Here is a 19,798-nt window from a genome sequence, read left to right on the forward strand (position 1 = left end):
TCTGGTTTGACTTCAAGATGGTGTTGTTGGAGTTGTTCACAGCAACGACATGGAACAAGACAGCGACAGCTATACATTTATACTCTGACACATACGATATAAATACATATATTCATATGATTTCCTAAAGGGAATTTTACTGAGAAGAAAGGAAAGATGCAATACAATATCTGTTAACTTTACTAATGATATCAATCATGGACATATACATACATATGTCTAATTATTGAGGCAAGTTTAGCCATTTTGAAGCAATATGAGGCAGCTCATTAGTGTACAGCTTTAATAGGCAGCTTATTATTTCACAGCTTTGCCAGAAAAAAAAAACTAGGGTAGGTACATTAGAGTCACTGCATAAAAAATGAGTGAATCCAATTTTCCCCACTAACCCAAATCACTCATATGTTACATTCATGAGGATGTTTCTCCCACAAAAGCATGTCATTCGAATGAAAACCAGAGAATTAAGCACAAAAAGTCAACATTTTTGTGAATCCATTGAATAAATTATGATATAATCTCCTTTCAAACTGCATGGCTGATTGGTATGCCATTTGGTGTATCTCCCCGTGACCAACAAAAAATAAATTTAACAAAACCCAGAATGATTAATCCACTTTTTTTTTTAGGGGGGGGGGGGGAGTGGCATATAATTGTGGATTCATCTTTGTAGGATATAAGTAAGATCACTGTTTAACACATTTTTCAACATTCACATTTCCTCATCTAAAATTTCTTTGCCATAATCTTTTTTAAAAGATAATGAAGAAAAAAAGAGGAAATAAACCAATATAATCCAAGACAGAGTACACAGAATTCACAACATTTGTTGACTCCCCCCCCCCCCCATTTCTGATAACAAAATGGGGCAAAATATGTGTGCTTTCAAGTGCTATAGATGTAGTTGTTCAATAGCATGACATCAGCCACATATTATCCTATTCAATCAAGTAGTTTATTAATAATGCATCTGGCGACACATAAAAAACACCTCAACCTTTTTTTCCAAATTGAAATTAGTAGTGCATCTTAACATTCTGTTCATACATTTCAATTTGGAGTGAAAAGAAAATCCATTAGAATATTGTGGAAAGAACAAGTCTAGGTCTTTGAATAGATTATACTCAGCCAAATACCATGTGAATATCTGTTAAACTGATCCTTTGCAAGAGACCAAGTAGAGTAGGACATCCTCAATGCATTAAAATGAGGAAAAAACACACTAGTGACTGACTTTTGATCTAAGCAACCCAGTTCCGATAAGCTTGAATTATTTGGGTTATGCTACCTTGAAGAGATAGCCTACTTGTTTCTTATCTCACAGTGATAAGACAGCAGTAAATCTTGACATTCTACTTATTTTCAGTCACAATTCTTTCTTTCTTGACTGGCTCTCCCTCTTTCTTTCTCTGATTTTTTCTATCTTCCATCGCCTACATCCCTCATAAACTGGAAAAAATGAGGAATCAAACCATGCAGTGACATGCCTGATTCCATTGATAGTTTACAGATGAAAATCATTTTTCTTCCTTTGATTATATTTTGATATCTTTTTACCATATTTACATATATCTGGGCCCCGTTTTATGAAAAGATAAAATCGATTTTAAATTTCCTCACCACAGAGGCTGCCATAGACTTACAGTTGAAATCACCTATATAATCAATTTTAACTCTTCATAAAACAGGGCCCGTGAACTCACAAACAACATTATTCAACAAAGTAAACATCATTATTACTGCATGAGGCATCATGCGGTGCCTTAGGGGACTGAAAAACTATTAATTGCACTATTCAAACCATACTGCCCACACAATCACTGTACCTTTTGAATCATCTCTTACTCCCAATATTACTTGTTTTGGACCTCTTATTCAATTTCCAAGATGAGCCATTTGTAATATGTCAATATTTGGTTGGGATTGATCTAATCAAAAGTTTTCCCTGCAATTTGCAAAGGAAACTAGTGTGCAATGCAAAACTGCTATCATGCCTCTGAGCAAATCATTTCATATTGGGTGTAAATCTTATACATGTATAGCAAAGCAGTTTACTCCTAGCATTCATAATACCAGCACCTAAAATTGCCTAAATTACATCATTTCTGTTAATAATATATATATATCCACGTTAAACAACATATTAACCTGTTGAAGGCTAATCCCAAGTATATTCGAGCAGATATCAAATGGGAAATATATGTTCGTGTAAATCAGCCCGTAAACAGGTTAAGAGGATTACATCACAGAATATGTAACAAGAAAGATTGTGTGTATGGTGCATAAAATTTTGCTAGCTTTTTATCACTGAGTACCAGCACTAAGGGTTCTTTTTTTTTCTTTTTCTTTTGAATTGGGAAATACATTACAGTTCATTGTAAGTTGTCCTATTGAGTTTTAACAATCAATCTAGGTTAAGGATGCATCTAGTGTTTTATTGCTTCAAAGAATTCATACCATCCTAAATTTATTGATCTGCCAGGGCTGCCACCATTCTATGGAAATCAGGAAGGTTCCAAGAACCACCTGGGATTTATATACTGGTGTGTAAAATGGGTTGCAAAAAAGGGCAAAATAACCCTAAATCAGGGAGGCTCTTCAACTTTTTTGGGCAGAACACGAAGAGAAAGCATATCCAGCCAATAATACTTGTTTATACCCACCCAGCTCAAATCACAAGAAAATGGGACAAAATGAATTTCTTCTTTTATACACAGTTTAAAAGACTGAGCTCTAAGCTTTAAGATTATATATGATCTTGTCAAAATTAAACCATCCTAACCCATTCAAAAAGAGATTAAAATTAGAGAAAGTTAGGAGTACATTTTTATAGAAAAGGAAGAAAAGTGAATTTAAAGAATAGGGTCACTCAGGCACGTTATATGCCAAAGTATCACAGTATATTTCCCAGTGAAAGTAGTGCCTCTCGGAAAGAATATGGTCCAGAAAAACTGCTTTTATCACAATTTCAATTTTGTTTTAAGCCACCATATTTTGTCAGTGTGTACAGAAAAGATTAATCTGCCAGGTAAGAGAAATTAATTTTATTTAAAAAATTTGAGTCTGTCAACCAAGATTATATGCTTGCATTCTTTGCATAGAACCCTAGTCTACAACTTTTTGTGGGTTTTGAACTGGGTAGTCACACAAAAAATATGTCATATTGATGTGACAATACATAAAATTATCCTCATTGTATAAAGTGAGTGAAATCACTCTGCAACTCTACAGCATTGTCAATAGGAGTAAAATGATGTGTTGCTTTAGTTTCTTGATACAGTATATTTGTTTTCTTTTTGAAGTAAACTGACGTTAGCCCACACATTTTACATTATTGTCTCTTTTTATAGTGGCATGAGATAATATATTTCATTATCAATATCACAGAGGGGTGCACTTATTTCTAGACTACACTCTTCTGACACTTATAATCAGAGGAATAGTCTATCAGGCATCTCTTGCAGACATTGTAATTTCCATAAAATCTAGACGATGAAAAACACTTCTGGGGCCCGTTGCATAAAACTTACCATTGAATTTCAATGGTAACTACCGTCAAAATTAGGCGTCACAGCCAATCAGCATTAAGGATTATAAAATTTACCGCTGATTTGAAGACTTACCGCTAGAAAGGAGCGGTAAGTCCAGCGGTAAGGGTTTCATGCAACAGGGCCCTGGTATCGGGAAAGTATGGCATGCTACTTAATACTGAATGGCCTGTTTTGGAAATTTCATTCAAACTACAGAGGTCACTCCCATATTCATCTTATAATTAATCAATAAATATAATGTATTGTCAGGTGTTTTGTGTTATTTGTGCTGATTTGTATAGTACATGTATCAATACTTTGCGTCATTGTTGTTTTCATTTGCATATTGTAATATGCTTCTTTTATCTTTGTTGAATGACATAGATAAATGAAATAAGATAAAATGAAATGAATAATAATCATAGAGTGTAAGTCTATCATTGCTTTCTTTGATTAAGAGTATCAATCTGTCATCCACATTGTATCATTTCATTTCAAATTTCACTCAAAGCTAGTGTGGAATAACAATGTGATGCTGCAAGGTATTAGACTGTGAACACTGTATTACTGCAAACAGCCATGGGAGAGTTCCAAAACTATCTAGTGAAGATATGAAGTCGTAAGAGAAGATATTGCCAGGTTCAAATCCACCATGCTAACAAAAATGTCTTCTCCATCATCTTATTTTCAATTTTCTTTGAGAAATAAAGCTTATATGTGTACTAAAGATGACAAAGAAAATCCAAGCATGTTGGATATATCAAATGTTTACCAAAAACAACAACGACACAGCATTATACTGAACTAAATTGTTTGATGAATTTTTAGTGAACATTGCTGATGGGAAAGAAGTCTTACGGATCGAAGGAGTTTTCAAAGGCTTCCTCCTCTGCTCTGGTATCCTCTCCAGCATCACCTGTTGCCGTGGAGACACCTAGAGTTTCAGTGGTGGATGTTTCCACTGATGTGGTGTCATCTTGCTGCAACCTCGGGCCGCCTGCATGCAAACCCTGGCTCAGTAAAAGGCTGCATGCTGGCTGAATGGGAGAGCCGCACGTAGGAGGCATCCGATTGTGGAGCAAAGATTGACGATGACGCTGATGGAGGTGGGAGGATGATGAGAGGCATCGCCGTAGCAACACCCTCGCAATCATTCCTGATATAAGAGAGCAAAAACTAAATGTCAAGTGAAGCAATGCAGAGAAACCTTTGATACTTTCTGAAATGCTTCCCTATGCAAAAAAAAAAAAAATACAAAAAAAAAATAGAATTAAAAAATAGCTTGACATTTCCTTGAGAACAACAATTTCATTGTCATATTTCATCCCATGATGGAATTGGCTTAATTTCCATGTATAGCAGTTTGACAAAATCAAGAGACATAAGGCATATTACTTATCTGATCTCAGCTGGTGCTATATGACTCATCAATCTGTTTCTCCGAAAGGATAGATACTCATTGCTATAAGTAGCACAAAGTGACAATGAATAGAAGAATAACACAAGAAAAATTAAAGGGTGTCATAACAGAAGACATTATTCTGTAACGTATACATTGATAAAAATGTTAAATTTTGGCACAAGGAAAACTTGTGGTACTGAACTGTATATCATGTTTTGTGTAAAAAGCATAATTAGAATTGAAAGTGGCATAATATATGATGCATCCGTATGTTGCTGAAATAAAAACATTTGTGTTTCTGTAGGCTCCACTTTCAGGTTCAGCAATTTCTTAGAACCCACTGAGGCAGGAGAAAATAGAATGAACCGTTCTCAAATACATTTTAACAATTGTTAAAATCTGCTCAATAGTAGCAGTATATTTTCCCTGTCACTTATTCAGACAAGCAGTGTATCACAGATGTTTCTGTAAATCTAGCAGGTGGAGAAATGAGTAAAGATATTTATCCTCCATTCCAAACCCTTGAGCTGAATGCATAATTTGCTTCAATTATGCAGCTTTCAAAAAAAAAAAGAAGACTTATATATACATACTCTATAGGTTGATAGAGAGGCACATTTTATGGGCACATATAATGTACACACAAACACACACACACACACACACACACACACACACACACACATAATAAACAGCCCTTCCAAAGAGCTGTTCTGAATATGCGTGGAATAAAAAAAAAGTTGAAAGCTATGTTTAAATTTCTTCTCCATGGTAGAGAAATATAGTGTGGTTATGGACATAAGATACTACAAATGTTATCATTCTTGTTCTCGCAAGTGTGTCATTTAGAACAATAGATTTCATCGCATTATCAGTTTTTGAGCTACATTGTAACTTTGATATCTAGAGCACAGCACAACACTACTAAGTAGGCCTATATTCTAAAACTTCTGAACAGTGCATTCAAAGTAAATTCATTAAAAAGTTTCAGATCATTGAATTGTTTTTGGAGACCTCTCTCTCACTTCTACAATGTGAGTGAAAAATAGATTTCTTCCCTGAGGAATTGTTGCTTGACCCTTAAAACTGGTGGCAAATTTGACCTATTTAAAGTGACCCACAAATACTCTGGCCTTAGTCTGTGGTTGACCTTCCTTTGAAGAGGGAGAGAGAGAGAGAAACCTAACACGCTTGGGTTCTTATAACCCCCACCCCAATCCCCCATGCAAAGTGTATCTGCACCAAAACTAGATCATTTCACGTTCATTCCCAAAATTGCAATAGAACATATCATAGTTACTTTCCTTTCAAGCAGCAAATTATCTTTGTAGTGGATGGGTGTGGTGAAGTAGATTTGTGATACTTTTAAGTATAATTCCACATCATATTAGTAGATTAGTCTTGAATAAATGGAACAAGAGCAGTTCAACAGAATGGTACATGTATCATTTTCAAACATGGCATTGAACTGAACTTTAACAAAGTCATAAACTTTGTGTTCTCTTGGATGCATATTTCTTCCTGTTTGCCCCCTCAAGCCCCAGTAACAAAATCTTTTAAATTGAGTTACGTCCACCATGGATAGAAATGGATATTATAAAGTGAATGCAGCATTGACGCAGGCGTCCGCAGGGTCGCAAATAGATGTAACTGTCCACAACTGATTAGTAGTGAAATGATAAATTATGGCACCAAACCTGCAAAATTTTGAAAATTATGAAATTTCCAAGGGAGACATCACGGATGCAGACTCACACAAGTAACCATAACTTAACGTTGAACTATATGCTTAGCTTGGACACAGACCATCCAGGAAAATTTTTACCTTTGGAAAGGGATCCGTGGGAGTCCGTAGGAAGAAAAAAAAAAGATACCTTTTTGGATGCAACTCTGGATGCAAATCATTATGTGATTGGGGCACTACATCTAACTCAAGCTGAATATGGTATTGGATTAGTCTAGATGGCACATCAGTTATCAAAGAAGCAATGTGACATTGAGCTAACGTGATAACTTCATATTTTCCAGCACCCTCAGGTTTTTTCACCCCTCACTCCATAGAATCCCTAGAAAGAAAAATCATTTTGTATAAATTACAAAAAGAAAAAAAAAATTATATAATATATCCTACTACAGATAGTTTACCGCTGGTATTCTAACAGGTTTGGCCATTTGTTTGTTTCTTGTTGTTGTTTTTTTAAACCAAATGATAGATCATGGAAATCAAAAAACACATACTGTAAATGTGTCAAAATCAAATGCAGAACACATGAGTTTACATTGTAGTTTGCTGTTCTTTGAAATACTGCCATCTAGCAGAAATGTATTCAGTTTTGTACATTTCTTCAGTTTCTGCCACATTTTATGCCTCAAACAATTTCTTTCCTCTTTTCTACTCTTTAGGACCTGCATAAGGCTAAAAAAAAAAGAAAAAAAAGAAATAGAAAAAAGTCAGCGACTTGTTTGTCAAGATATGACCATCAATTTCAGCAAAATTAAGTAGATATTTGCCTGCAAGGATCTTGAATTAGGGAGAGAGGTAATGAATTGGTTTCAGAAAAAAAACCGCTGTGTAGCCCATGGGCACTCCACTGCTAGCGGGCCATGTAAATGGCAGAGCTGGAAGAAATTATGTCAACGCACTCCTCTACTTATGCATTTCTAGGGCACTACAAATGAAGAAGCCTGTGAGGTATTCTGTGGTTGTCATTAAAAGCACCTCCTTATTGTTTTTGTTTGATGGATTCTTATAGGAAAAAATCAACCAGGTATCTGCTTATAGGAACATATCAGACAAATAGAGAAATTCCTAAATATGTGGCTAAAGCAGTAAGATACCTGCCAAGACTGTGATTACTTGTGCAGTATTGGTCTTCTTTATTGCATATCACACAAAGAATTAGTTCCTGAAGTTCACTTGAGGTTAATACAACATACAAGTAACATCACAAAATGCTTCAACATGATGTACTGTCCTGGCTACTAGAAACTTTGATAACTTTGAAAAGCACAGTTTAACATAAACACTAAGGAAAGCAGCTGTTTTAATATCAGTGAGTAATAGCATATAGCTAGGTAGAAAGAGAATAATTCATGCTATGTATATATGATAAATCAAACATGTTAATTGTCGATGTCATTTAGTGTTCATGGTTAGCATCAATGTCAGACAGAGGACAAACTAAGAAGTATCCCTATAAAAATTCCCTCATCAACAATATATCCTTTGCTCCAACCCAATCTCTTCCATCTGCCTTCATCATTTGACTTCTTTCTTGAAGCGCTTTTGTAGCAGTCTTAGCCAACCTATCTACATTTTAATCTCCCTTCTTTGAGTTTAAGAGCACCTGATCCACCTTGGAGATAAAGGCTGTCTCCTCTCAGATAGCTATATACCCATTCCTGGATGACCCCATTCATGGCCAGTTGCCAAGGAGATATTTCAGAAGAGGGGGATATGTGGGGTTAATTTCAGACAATCTTATGTTGTTTTTGTCCCTCAAGCAAAACCAGAATGGTTTCATCTCCTTCGCAGAAATAACAAACATGACAGGTATTAGGCTCTTAACATCTGTCAAACCCAATTATCAGCCAGAAGGGTGGCAGAAAAATAAAAGAAAGGAAAAAAACCCCAGGAAAATGGATTCATTTACTCAAATCATAGCTATTGGCAAAAGGCAATGAAAGTTAGTTCATAGAATCTGAAAAAAAAAAAACAATTTTATTGTCATCATCATCATCATCACCATCACTATCATATATTCATAATAATTGACACTATAATAATAATAATAATAATAATAATAATAATAATAATAATAATAATAATAATAATAACAATAATAATAACGATGATGATGATAATAATAATAATAATAATAATAATAATATAATGTTTTTCTGCTTAATTTATCATCATTATCCTGTAATTTCTATATTCATACATATTTTGTGTCTTCAATTCCAATTTTCTGGCATTACTATCACCTTTATATATATCATCACTTACATGAACTTATGTCAAGTAACATATCAACTTTTCATATATCTATCTGAACTTTTTCTTGATTTTTCTTATTACAGAGCCCTTTGAATGAAACTGGACGAAAGAAACTAGTGTAGACATAGTATCAGTCTATTCATGCCATTTGAGATTGGAGTCTTACAAATTTACTGGCAAAATTTACCCTGTACTATGACAAACACAACCAAAGAAACATTACACTACCCCTTTCTGCATAGCAGCATGTCAAAAATATATACATATTTATATATTTTTATATATCATACATGAGTATGGACAGGTAATGCAGATTTATGCAGGACTATGTCATGATATCATCCTATCGAAAATTACTCCATACTCATTGATGAAGTATAAGTTCTGCAAAATAGAGTGATGTAAACATGATGTGCTGGTTACATAACATTCAACAAAATCAAACAAAGTTATATCCCTCTTGACCCCAACCTCTTTTTAAAAAAAAATATTTAAAAAAATCTTACAATTATTTACAGTAAATGTATTTTAAAAGCACAAGTTAATGTTTAACTTGTCAGCCTGAATTTGCCTTCCTTCATATCAATCCATGCAGCACACCTCCCTGTTGTTACATACATCTTCTTTACATTAATTGACATTGTGCAATTATATAAGTTTGTAAACAAACAAACAAACAAACAAACAAACATTTTCCTGACTCCTTCAATTAGCAGCTATCTGACTGATGGAAATCCTTATAATTTGTGCCCACAAACTGACACTGACTGTCTTGCTACCAAAGCAACAAAATTCTATTACAATTCTGATTGGATGACTTCATTAACTCTCTGAGTGGTCACAGTGAGCAATGTCATAGCATCATGAGCACTACAATGTCAAGTTTGAAAAAATAATCTGAAGAAGTTGGTTTAAAAAGTCTCCTTTTTATGTTATTGAACAATTCAAAGAATGATTGAAACAAGTGAACAATCTATAGCACTCGCTAGCAGGCACATTTTTATGAAGCAGATTTTCCTTTCTTACCTTCTTGATATATTGGTTTGCTGTGATGTAGAATTGGTAATATTCAGTTTCAATTTGGGTGAAGATCTGGATTTTGAAAATTTGGGTGCTTCAAAAACTAATCATTACATAATTTCTCATTGTTGATATTAACAATATAGCCTACAACTAGCATACATCAGCCATGATAACAAATAAAACAGCAAACTGGGTACTTATCAAAATGATGCTCACTTTCCATCTATACATAATAATGTATTCATATTTACTTTTAGAATTGCAACAAATGGATTAATTACACAAGTACATGCACATTGTAAAACATTTACATCATGCACATTCATGCATTAGTGAATCAAAGGATATCAAAATCAAATCAATATCATAGAAAATTAGGCCACAGAACTGGCTTCAAATTGGGAACAAAATTCACTCAATACTGTGTACAGGTTGATATTCCTACGAACCTTTAATTTATGTACATTGTATAGTTGATATTTCATACCCCTAGGATAACCACTAGCCACAGAAGCCCTGCCCTGTATAATAGATCATCAATCATGGAGTACTGTTGCTAGCCCAAGGGGGTGGGGGGGGGGGGCTTTCATAATTCAGAATTTTACTGCAAGTGACCTTGTGGAAATGAGCCTGTTATAAAGACTAAAATAGCAACCCACAAAAACCGCAAGGAAGTTGGTAGACATTTCCATCATTCCACAACTCATTATGGGAGAAATATTGGAGGGAAGGTTTGATTGCCTGACCAGTGTTCTCTAATCTTGAGGGTTTGTTGAGAACAGAAAGGCACGGCTACGAGTGTTTAGTGTGCGGTAAGCCTGTGACAGAATAGGCTCCACTTTTTCCCCTTCCTTCATGCAGAGTGGAATGCCCGAGAAAACACAGAGGAAGTCTTTAGTTATTCACGCTTCCACAGAAATATCTCAAACGGTAAAATAGCGACTGCAAATGGGGGGGGGGGGGGGAGTTTCACACTTTATTGTGCCATGCCAAGGTCTACTTTGCCCCTATTATTTAATCACAGTGCACAACCTTGGATTACACACAAGATTAGGTACAAAAGCTGAGTGAAATAAATGAATGGAAACATGTTATTTGGAGTACAGAGAGAGGAAATACAGGTAATTATAGGATTTTGGAATGGCTCTTTGTGGTGATGTGGAGGATTCTAATTTCATAACATAAGCAAGCACATTCAGATATCTTCTTTTATGGTGTATATACGTACAAGGAAACAACAATGGAGTTGCCGTTGGGAGACCCTCAACTTCCATTTTGAGCTAGTATGAGAAAGGTCAAGCACGCTGACCTCTCATACTATGGCATTCATACATATAACCAAGTGTAACATACAAAACCTCTCTGTCTCTCCTTTTCTCTCTCTTTTTCTATCACACACACACACACACACACACACACACATTATGGCTGACACACTGCATCAAACCTTCCCTTGTATTTCTAGTATCTCTCTTTTTTTATTCTTTCTCTCATCTTTCTATCTATCACACACACACACACACACACACACACTCGCACACACACTCATGCATACAGAACACATGCCAAATGTAGAGGAAAATTAAAAAACACACAACAAAACAAACTGACATCTGCATGTAGAGAGAGGCAAACGCTTTCATGCTGAACGTGATCCACCCCACAAGAGATTGACCTAGTATTGCCAAATAAGCAATGAGCCCTCGACCAATCAGGGCCCACCAAATACCCGCCACAACCACACAAAGCTGGCCCACTGCCAAGGTTTGGGCGGGCGAGTGTCAAGAGTGTCGTGCGCAACAACAGAGGAAAGGCCCTGATGGCTACGCTGCAAAGGCTAGTTCAAGAACAGTGTAAACCTAGTCGGTACCGACAGAATGGTGGGAGGGTGCCGACTCAACTACAAGCTGCGTTTCCAGCAAGCAACGCAAAGATAGATGTGCTGACAGCACCCCACCCCCAACAAACACTTTGTAGTCCGGAGAAAAGGGGCGCACTCACAGTTAGAATGTACTATAGTATACGCAGCGCGCGATGTCAACAATGAACGGAGCTCACATACCTGCTTCATGAAAACTTGGGAGATGCATGCCCCATCAACACCTGCTTCTTATCATACAACGAATACTCGTCACTCATGGGGAAAGGGGACCTAACCAAGAAATAAATCCCGAAATGTTTGTTCCCAAAACTCATTCAGTTTTGTCTATAGATTTGATAGTGGCAGGGTCTAAGCAATTTTTTTTTTCTTATTTCATTTCACCTATTTTCACTTGATAAAACATCTATACATAAAAATGTGACAATAAAATGACAAGTATAATATGACAATGTGACAAAACAAACAATAAGCAAACAAACAACCAAAGTTATCAAGGGAAGGGATTAATGAGAAGGCAATGGGCCTTATTTAAAACTAACCCCATGAAAGTAAATACCATGTTTTGTCTCTTCTTTCTACAGCATAAAGTATAACTGACACAGACTTGGCCACACGCATGCACACTCAAATACATACACAAACAAACATACACAAGCACATTAACAATACAATACATGCCATTTTCACAAACACATCCCTATCATGCTAATCTCATAGTAATTCAGAATATTAATTCCAAAATACCTTTCAAGTAATATATGCCTGAAAGCTTTCTAAAAACTTTTTTACCACCTTAGTATATGTTTCACATCAGAGTGAATAGCAAACAACCAAATATATAAATACCTAGTTTACCTTCTGCCATCAAATTGGTTAACTACATACATTGTTACAAAAAGAAAAGATATACTAAGGAGACATTTGTAAAATGTTACTCCTGTCTGTATTACTTACTGTATGGAGAATGACATTAGGCCATGAATCTTGAATACCCTATCCACCATCAACCAAAGAATATTCACAACTGGTTTTGAATAGGCAAAGTGAGAAGTACACTGTAATCTTTTTATCAATCACACACTCTAATCAATGTTCAATATCTGACATTTTGATAGTCTGATTCCTGTTTTCCATTGAAATGCAAAAAAAAAAAAATATAAAAATTTCCATTCATATATATATTCTTATAATTCCTCAGATTTTACTAAGAACACAAGCTTGCATAATAACACAGGCTACAAAACAAAAGGAAAACAGAGGAGCTCCATCTTACATGGTTGCAGCTCTAAGGCCATAAGAACAAACAAAGAAACAAACAACAAACAAATCTGACTAAGAACAATATTTTCATCATCAATAACTTTGCTACTGACATAAATTGCATATTCAGTTTTCTTTTCTTTTCTTTTCTTTTTTTTTGGGGGGTGGAGGGGGGGTGGGGGTTAAATTTAGATTAGATACCATAACAATGTTGATTGATGCAGAAAATAAAATCATGAGGATATGTTTTAGGGGGGTGAGCTGTTTAGGTGGGAAAGTTTGAAAAAGAACAGTTATAGGTACATTGTAATGTTCTACCACTTCCAGGAGCCACTCCTAGTAATGAGTATTGTGAGAATTAAATTTGTGAGCATCTACTTTTCTGTTCATATTAGCTCACCTTCCAGAAGCACAATATGCACATTTGCTTCATAACCTCACAATAGTTTGGGTATGTACCACTCTTGCTCAAATAAATCATTCTGCCAGTCCCTCGCTCGATGCATGAATTTATACTGCTCATGGACATTTGCCGAGCCTCATGCTCAACAAATGGATGACATATGTACACGATACACGAATTATGCATGTCAAAGAAGTAATGCATGTCACATGTACGAATTTCCTAATTTTGATAAGCTGTAACTCATTTACGAATGGCTTAGTCCATTACCAGACTGGAAGATATATTTTGTTTGTTATCACTTTTGCAAAACATGCATTTTTATCATGCTAAGAGTTTGAACTGATTATCAGACAAAACTTGCCATCTGCAAAGTGCAAGTGTCGTTCCATGCGACAGCTATGTCACAAATTATTGGCTTGTCAGTAAAACATCCTGAACAATATGCATGCAAGAGCATTATTATACCTTCATGTATGTTTGACACAAGAGTGAATTCAAAATCAAACTAAGCTTCTTACAACATGTCTTCAGACAACAAACACATCATTAAAATGAGCAGTCTCAATATATTAAAAAAATCATCTTTCCAGATTTTCACAATTGGCTAAATGTGATTTGAGAAAAATGACTCTGGTTTGTAGCTGTTTCTTGCTACATGTATTAACAAATATAGATTGAATGAAATGTGTTTTGATAAATGCTTACAAAATGACTCAAGTCAAAAGGTGAAAGGGCTGTTAATTGAAAGGTTAACAGATTACAAGAAAACTCATATATTCAATTGGGGAATTTTATGGCATATTCTTGTGTCCACATCAGAAAAATCCGAGCATAACTTCTTAAACTTTGAAATCTCGTGCCACTTTTTCTTTTCAAGTACGTATGGCCCTTTAGATGCGCTCATATGCATCCACCCCTAAAAATGCTGCTGTATGAGTCTCCCTTTGTCGCTTTCCTAAAATATCACTCCATTAAAAACAAAACAAAGAACAAACACACAGCCATAACCAGGATGCTGACACCAAGTTCTGAATAAGCTATACAAGACACACAGGTTTTGATATAATTATATTGAATATTATTACCCCTTTCACCCACATCTTATCTGGCCTCTAAGTAATGACCAGTGGCTAATTAGCCGGCATTTTCACTTTACTTATGGAACAGTCTAGAAGTCTAAATCTGGTGCAGGGGAACCTCATTATAATGGGCACCTGGGATCAGTGAACTTTTCTCATTATATCAGGTACATGTATCTCTTTATTTGAGGGAAATAAACAAAAGAATACAAAAATGACTGGGACCTGCAAAATCTTCTTATAATATATAAAGTGCCTCAAGTCATCTGACCATGTTATAAGGAGGTTCCACTGTACATAATCATGCAGACAAAATTGCAGGATGTTGATTGCTATCCAAATACCAAGATTTTCTGTGCCCATTTCAATGGACAGAAATATCCTGAGCACTCATTGCCAATCTTAATCATTTTTGCTGACCAAATTGCACATGCCCGAAATCTACAGAAATGTGTTTGTGCACTGTTGTGATGTGTGTTTTAAATGATGTTATAAAAGAATCTCAAAACTGCTTTCTCAGGTATTTTAAAACACACTCATCACAGTGTAAATCATTTTACTATTTCTCAAGTTATCATGACAACCTGAAATAGTCCCAAGATTTCTTGATATTTGGATCGCGATGTTGATCGCACTATTTAGTGAGATTTTTTAATGCCTGGCAAAAATCTGAATATTTGGATCATAATGCTAATCTCCAGATTTGCATCCTGCTAATTTGTGTCAGTGCCAATCCCATTATTGCCCCTTTGCTGAATGCAACCTGGCATACCTTGTAGTAACTCCATGGAGGGTCCACCTTGATACCTCTAGAGAATTGGGTTTTAAGCTGTCATTGCTAATGAAATCTGGAGGAACCAGTAGAGATTTCCTTCTATTTGATTGTGAGAAGGAGTATAATATGGGCGTGATATGTTTGTATGACTTCAAAACATAACAAAACATGAGGCACATTTAATATGCACACCAGATGATCCTTCTGTTTTAAAACAACAATAAAATGAATATGGATTTCTGTATCCAGGGTAGCCTCTTCAGTGGTGATGCTGCTCTGTGAGAGCACCCTACCACTTTTTTTATCATTTGTTTGTGTTTATTTTCTCTTGCAAAATATTCTTGGGTGTGTGGACAAAAGTACTTTGGTTACATTTCATATGTGGCAGCAGCTGTTTCAGCAACTATTGTCCATGATGACAATTGCCGGAGGGCTTATTCGTAGAGCACTCTCAGCATCGTAATAATCGAACAAATATCACTATATAATTCCCCCTCTTCACAGAGACATAAAATACAATGTGACTAATGGGGGTCCCCATAGCTTTCTTCACCTCTTTGCCACACACATTAAAGCAAACTGGTTCAATGCCAAAATCCTCCTTTTTTTCCTTACAAAATTTCTCCAGATTGCTAAAAGAGCAGTGGGGTATATGACTACAGCCATGTCTCACCCACATGACACACTGATGACAGCATGACAAAACCTTTTATAGAATGTATTTAGAAATCTGTTGGATAATTGTTAGTTGTACATTCGAGGCAGCTGCACAATGCACAAGTATTAATCATGATTATCAATTTTAAAAGGTCCACCTTGTGCCCAGGACATGGTTCCCGATAAAAATAAATGAATAGATAAATAAATAAATAAAAACCCCAGCCCAGATGCTTGCATCTGTCTAAAAGCTTCAACAATAACATGACCAGATGAGCATGGGGTAACCATCTAGTCTATCATTACAGAGAACAGAGAACTAAAGGGACAAATATTAGAATACGACCGATGATTTTTTTTTTAAAATCATTGACTCAAGTTTTCTCTTTATCTTTCAGTACGCCATATTTACAAAGCATGTTGAACTTTCATCAACTCACGCTCATGGACATTTATCATTCTACTTCAAAGATCAAAAATTGCATTTAAGTTCAATCAAACAAAAATCAAACAAGGTATTAAGGCTTGCTTGCATCATCAATGCATTGGAAAATGATGTCACAATGAGAAAAAAAGATGAACTGATAGGAAAAGTCCCCTTTGTCTCCAAGTTGATTCTATACTAAGCTTTCTGGATGGTTTGATTTTACCCTTTAAAAGTTTTGAACACAAATTTTAACTTGATACAATTTTTCTGTGGTGCCCCTTGATGGTGAACTAAATACTAAATTGTAACTACACCCCCAATCAGCCCTTCTGGACAATTACTATTCTTTACTGATAGAAGTCAAACAACCTACTGCATGCAAATACAATCATGGCAGCTATCTCTAGAAATCTTGTCATCATTTTCTTTTGCTAAATTGAGATGAAATGCTGAATTTAATCATTTAATTTCTCCCCATCATATATTTGAAGGCCTGATCATTCCACCATTACTGCTGTCATGGGCAAACTGTTAATCTGTTGAGGACGAGTCTCAAGTATACTCGGGCAAGAGTCTATGGGAAATGCCTGTTGTAGCAAAATCGGCCCATCCTCAACGGGTTAATGGGTGTATGGTATATTTTGCAATGCTCTTTCCAAATTTTGCAGGTTGACTGATATTTTGTGAAATCAAGAACTCCATAACTATTGCCTCTCGCAACACAAATGCTGTACTGTATATACCATATATCAAGCAAGTCTAATTTCTCCTGCATCGATACTTCCTGACAATTTCGCGGGTGGTTAAATTCCCGATTGTGGAGAGCAATAATGAATTGATAAATGTGCATGTACACATCACATCCCAGGATCAGAGTAAGTATTTTTTTGCAATGAATTCGTGAAAAGTACCCGACTTGCTAAATTAGCAAAAATAAAAAACCCTTGAGATATATGGCATACACAGTATTGCCTCTCATACCATAAATGCTGTATATCTCCAAGATGGGAAATCACTCACTTTTCTCCTAGCAAAGGAATAACATGCATTCTAATTGCATCACTGCAGTTCCCCATTATGAATTCAACCACTTGTGTAATTGTCATACTTATCCCAATTTTTGAAATATTATACTTACAACATAATATGTAGCATATACTCATAATCCCTCATGGTATGGTGATGGTAACCCTATCATTTTGCTAATCATTTCATCAAAACAATTTTTGTTGGGCCTTTGAATGTTTTTCACAAATAAATGGTGCTATATACACTAAATGCTGTTCATCATCATCATCATCATCATTATCTATCACTTCCTTTATTTCATGGGGGGGGGGGGGGGGGGGGGGGGAAGGGGTCTTTCTCCAGGGGTTAGATTGTGTTTTACAGTAGTAGACACAGTTCAGCTGAAACTGTAGCCAACACAGACACACTTTTGATGAGCAAACCTTTGCAGCATCTTGATACCCACAGATAAGCCTCCTGCAACATCCGGATCAATGACTAAGCATACTATCCCAGCATTTCACAATATGGATAGCACATTGATGACATCAAGTGAACTCTTCTAAACTGTTCTCTGACTTCGGATGAGCAGCAAGTCAGAAAGGGAGTTCAAACAATGGAGGGGGCAAAAAGCAGCAAAGTACAATTATGCTACACCTAATGTAGGCTTTGCTCTGTTACCCATGAGATGATTCTTTGTTAGGTTTTTTTTTCCCTTACTTTCTGAATATATAGCGGTACTTCAATGTTTCCTCACACCCACCCTGCACTCATTCATATTCACATCACACAAATAATCACATTCCCATATTCACCAAACTTCTTTACTTCATCCAAAATGATCATACATGTAGTTTGTACAATAAACACACATGCACACAAATGTGCACACACATACACACATTAAAAAAAAGAATGTGTGAAGAATACATTTTTTCCTTTTAATACACAATGTCTGTTCAGGCTTTAGATCACCATCAGGACACACACAAAAAAAAAGAATCAAGATTATAATATCAAGATTATAAACAGAAAATAAATAAAGAGGAAAAATTCTGGTTGTCAAGTCACGCACATACAAAACAAGGAAAAGTAGAAATTACGCGGTGCGTAATATATGTCCCCGCCGGAAGTAGCATTTTGTAACAAAATGTGCAATATAGGTAAAAAATCAAGGTCAAAGGTCAAAGAAGTCAAAGGTCAAAATTCTGTGTAGAAGTTTAGAAGCCCTCACCTAGTGCCATCACATAAAGCAAATGGAATCGAAATTGGGTTAGAAATGGCGAAGGAGTAGCATTTTGTAGCCAATGTACAATATAAGTAAAAAATCAAGGTCAAAGGTCAAAGAAGACAAAGGTCAAAATTCTGTGTACAAGTTTTGAAGCCCTCACCTAGTGCTATCACATAAAGCAAACGGAATCGAAATCGGGTTAGAAATGGCGAAGGAGTAGCATTTTGTAGCAAAATGCACAATATAGGTCAAAAATCAAGGTCAAAGGTCAAAGAAGTCAAAGGTCAAAATTCTGTGTAGAAGTTTTGAAGCCCTCAACTAGTGCCATCATACAAAGCAAACGGAATCAAAATCGGGTTAGAAATGGCGAAGGAGTAGCATTTTGTAGCAAAATGTACAATATAGGTCAAAAATCAAGGTCAAAGGTCAAAGAAGTCAAAGGTCAAAATTCTGTGTAGAAGTTTTGAAGCCCTCACCTAGTGCCATCACATAAAGCAAACGGAATCGAAATCGGGTTAGAAATGGCGAAGGAGTAGCATTTTGTAGCAAAATGTACAATATAGGTCAAAGGTCAAGGTCAAAGGTCACAACTGAAATTCTGTGTAGAAGTTTTAAAGCTCCCATGTAGTGCTATCATATAAAGCAAAGAGAATCAAAATTGGCTCATAAATGACAGAGAAGTAGCAAATTGAACATTTTGATCACACACGGACGCACACACGGACGGACGCACGGACGGACGGACGGACACACGGACACACGGACGCACAGACACACACACGTACGGAGCCCGTTTCATAGTCCCCTGCTCGAACTCGTTCGGCGGGGACAAAAAAACAGTCTCAAAATTTAACAAAAAAAATCAAGATTACAGTACGTTCAAATAATACGTCAGGGGACAAAAATATGGTTATTTAGTCACACAAACACACACACACACACACACACACAATTAGTTTCCAGAGTAACAGAAGCACGGTTACAACCAATGTGTATTTACAGAACATATCTGCAGAGGCAAAATGCCGATTGATTAGTTACTAGTGGATTCTACCCAAACAATATCAAACATAAACTTTATACTAGTCTCACATACAAATTCATATCCATATTTCCGA

The 19,798-nt window shown here is 35.9% G+C and overlaps 1 protein-coding gene across 1 annotated transcript in view; it reads right to left on the bottom strand.

The window, feature by feature from the left end:
* LOC139736038 (small ribosomal subunit protein uS11m-like) overlaps positions 1 to 19,798 on the bottom strand; it is an 88,232-nt gene that overhangs the window by 64,356 nt on the left and 4,078 nt on the right. The window contains exon 2 of the mRNA XM_071646782.1: positions 4,389 to 4,686. Within this exon, the coding sequence (XP_071502883.1) occupies positions 4,389 to 4,684 (296 nt within the window). The 5' untranslated portion in view covers positions 4,685 to 4,686. The remainder of the gene's footprint in view (positions 1 to 4,388; positions 4,687 to 19,798) is intronic.

This window comes from Diadema antillarum, unplaced genomic scaffold (assembly GCF_040938485.1).
Source record: "Diadema antillarum isolate AM-2024a unplaced genomic scaffold, OU_Dant_1.0 seq00000620_RagTag, whole genome shotgun sequence".
NCBI lineage: Eukaryota > Metazoa > Echinodermata > Echinoidea > Diadematoida > Diadematidae > Diadema > Diadema antillarum.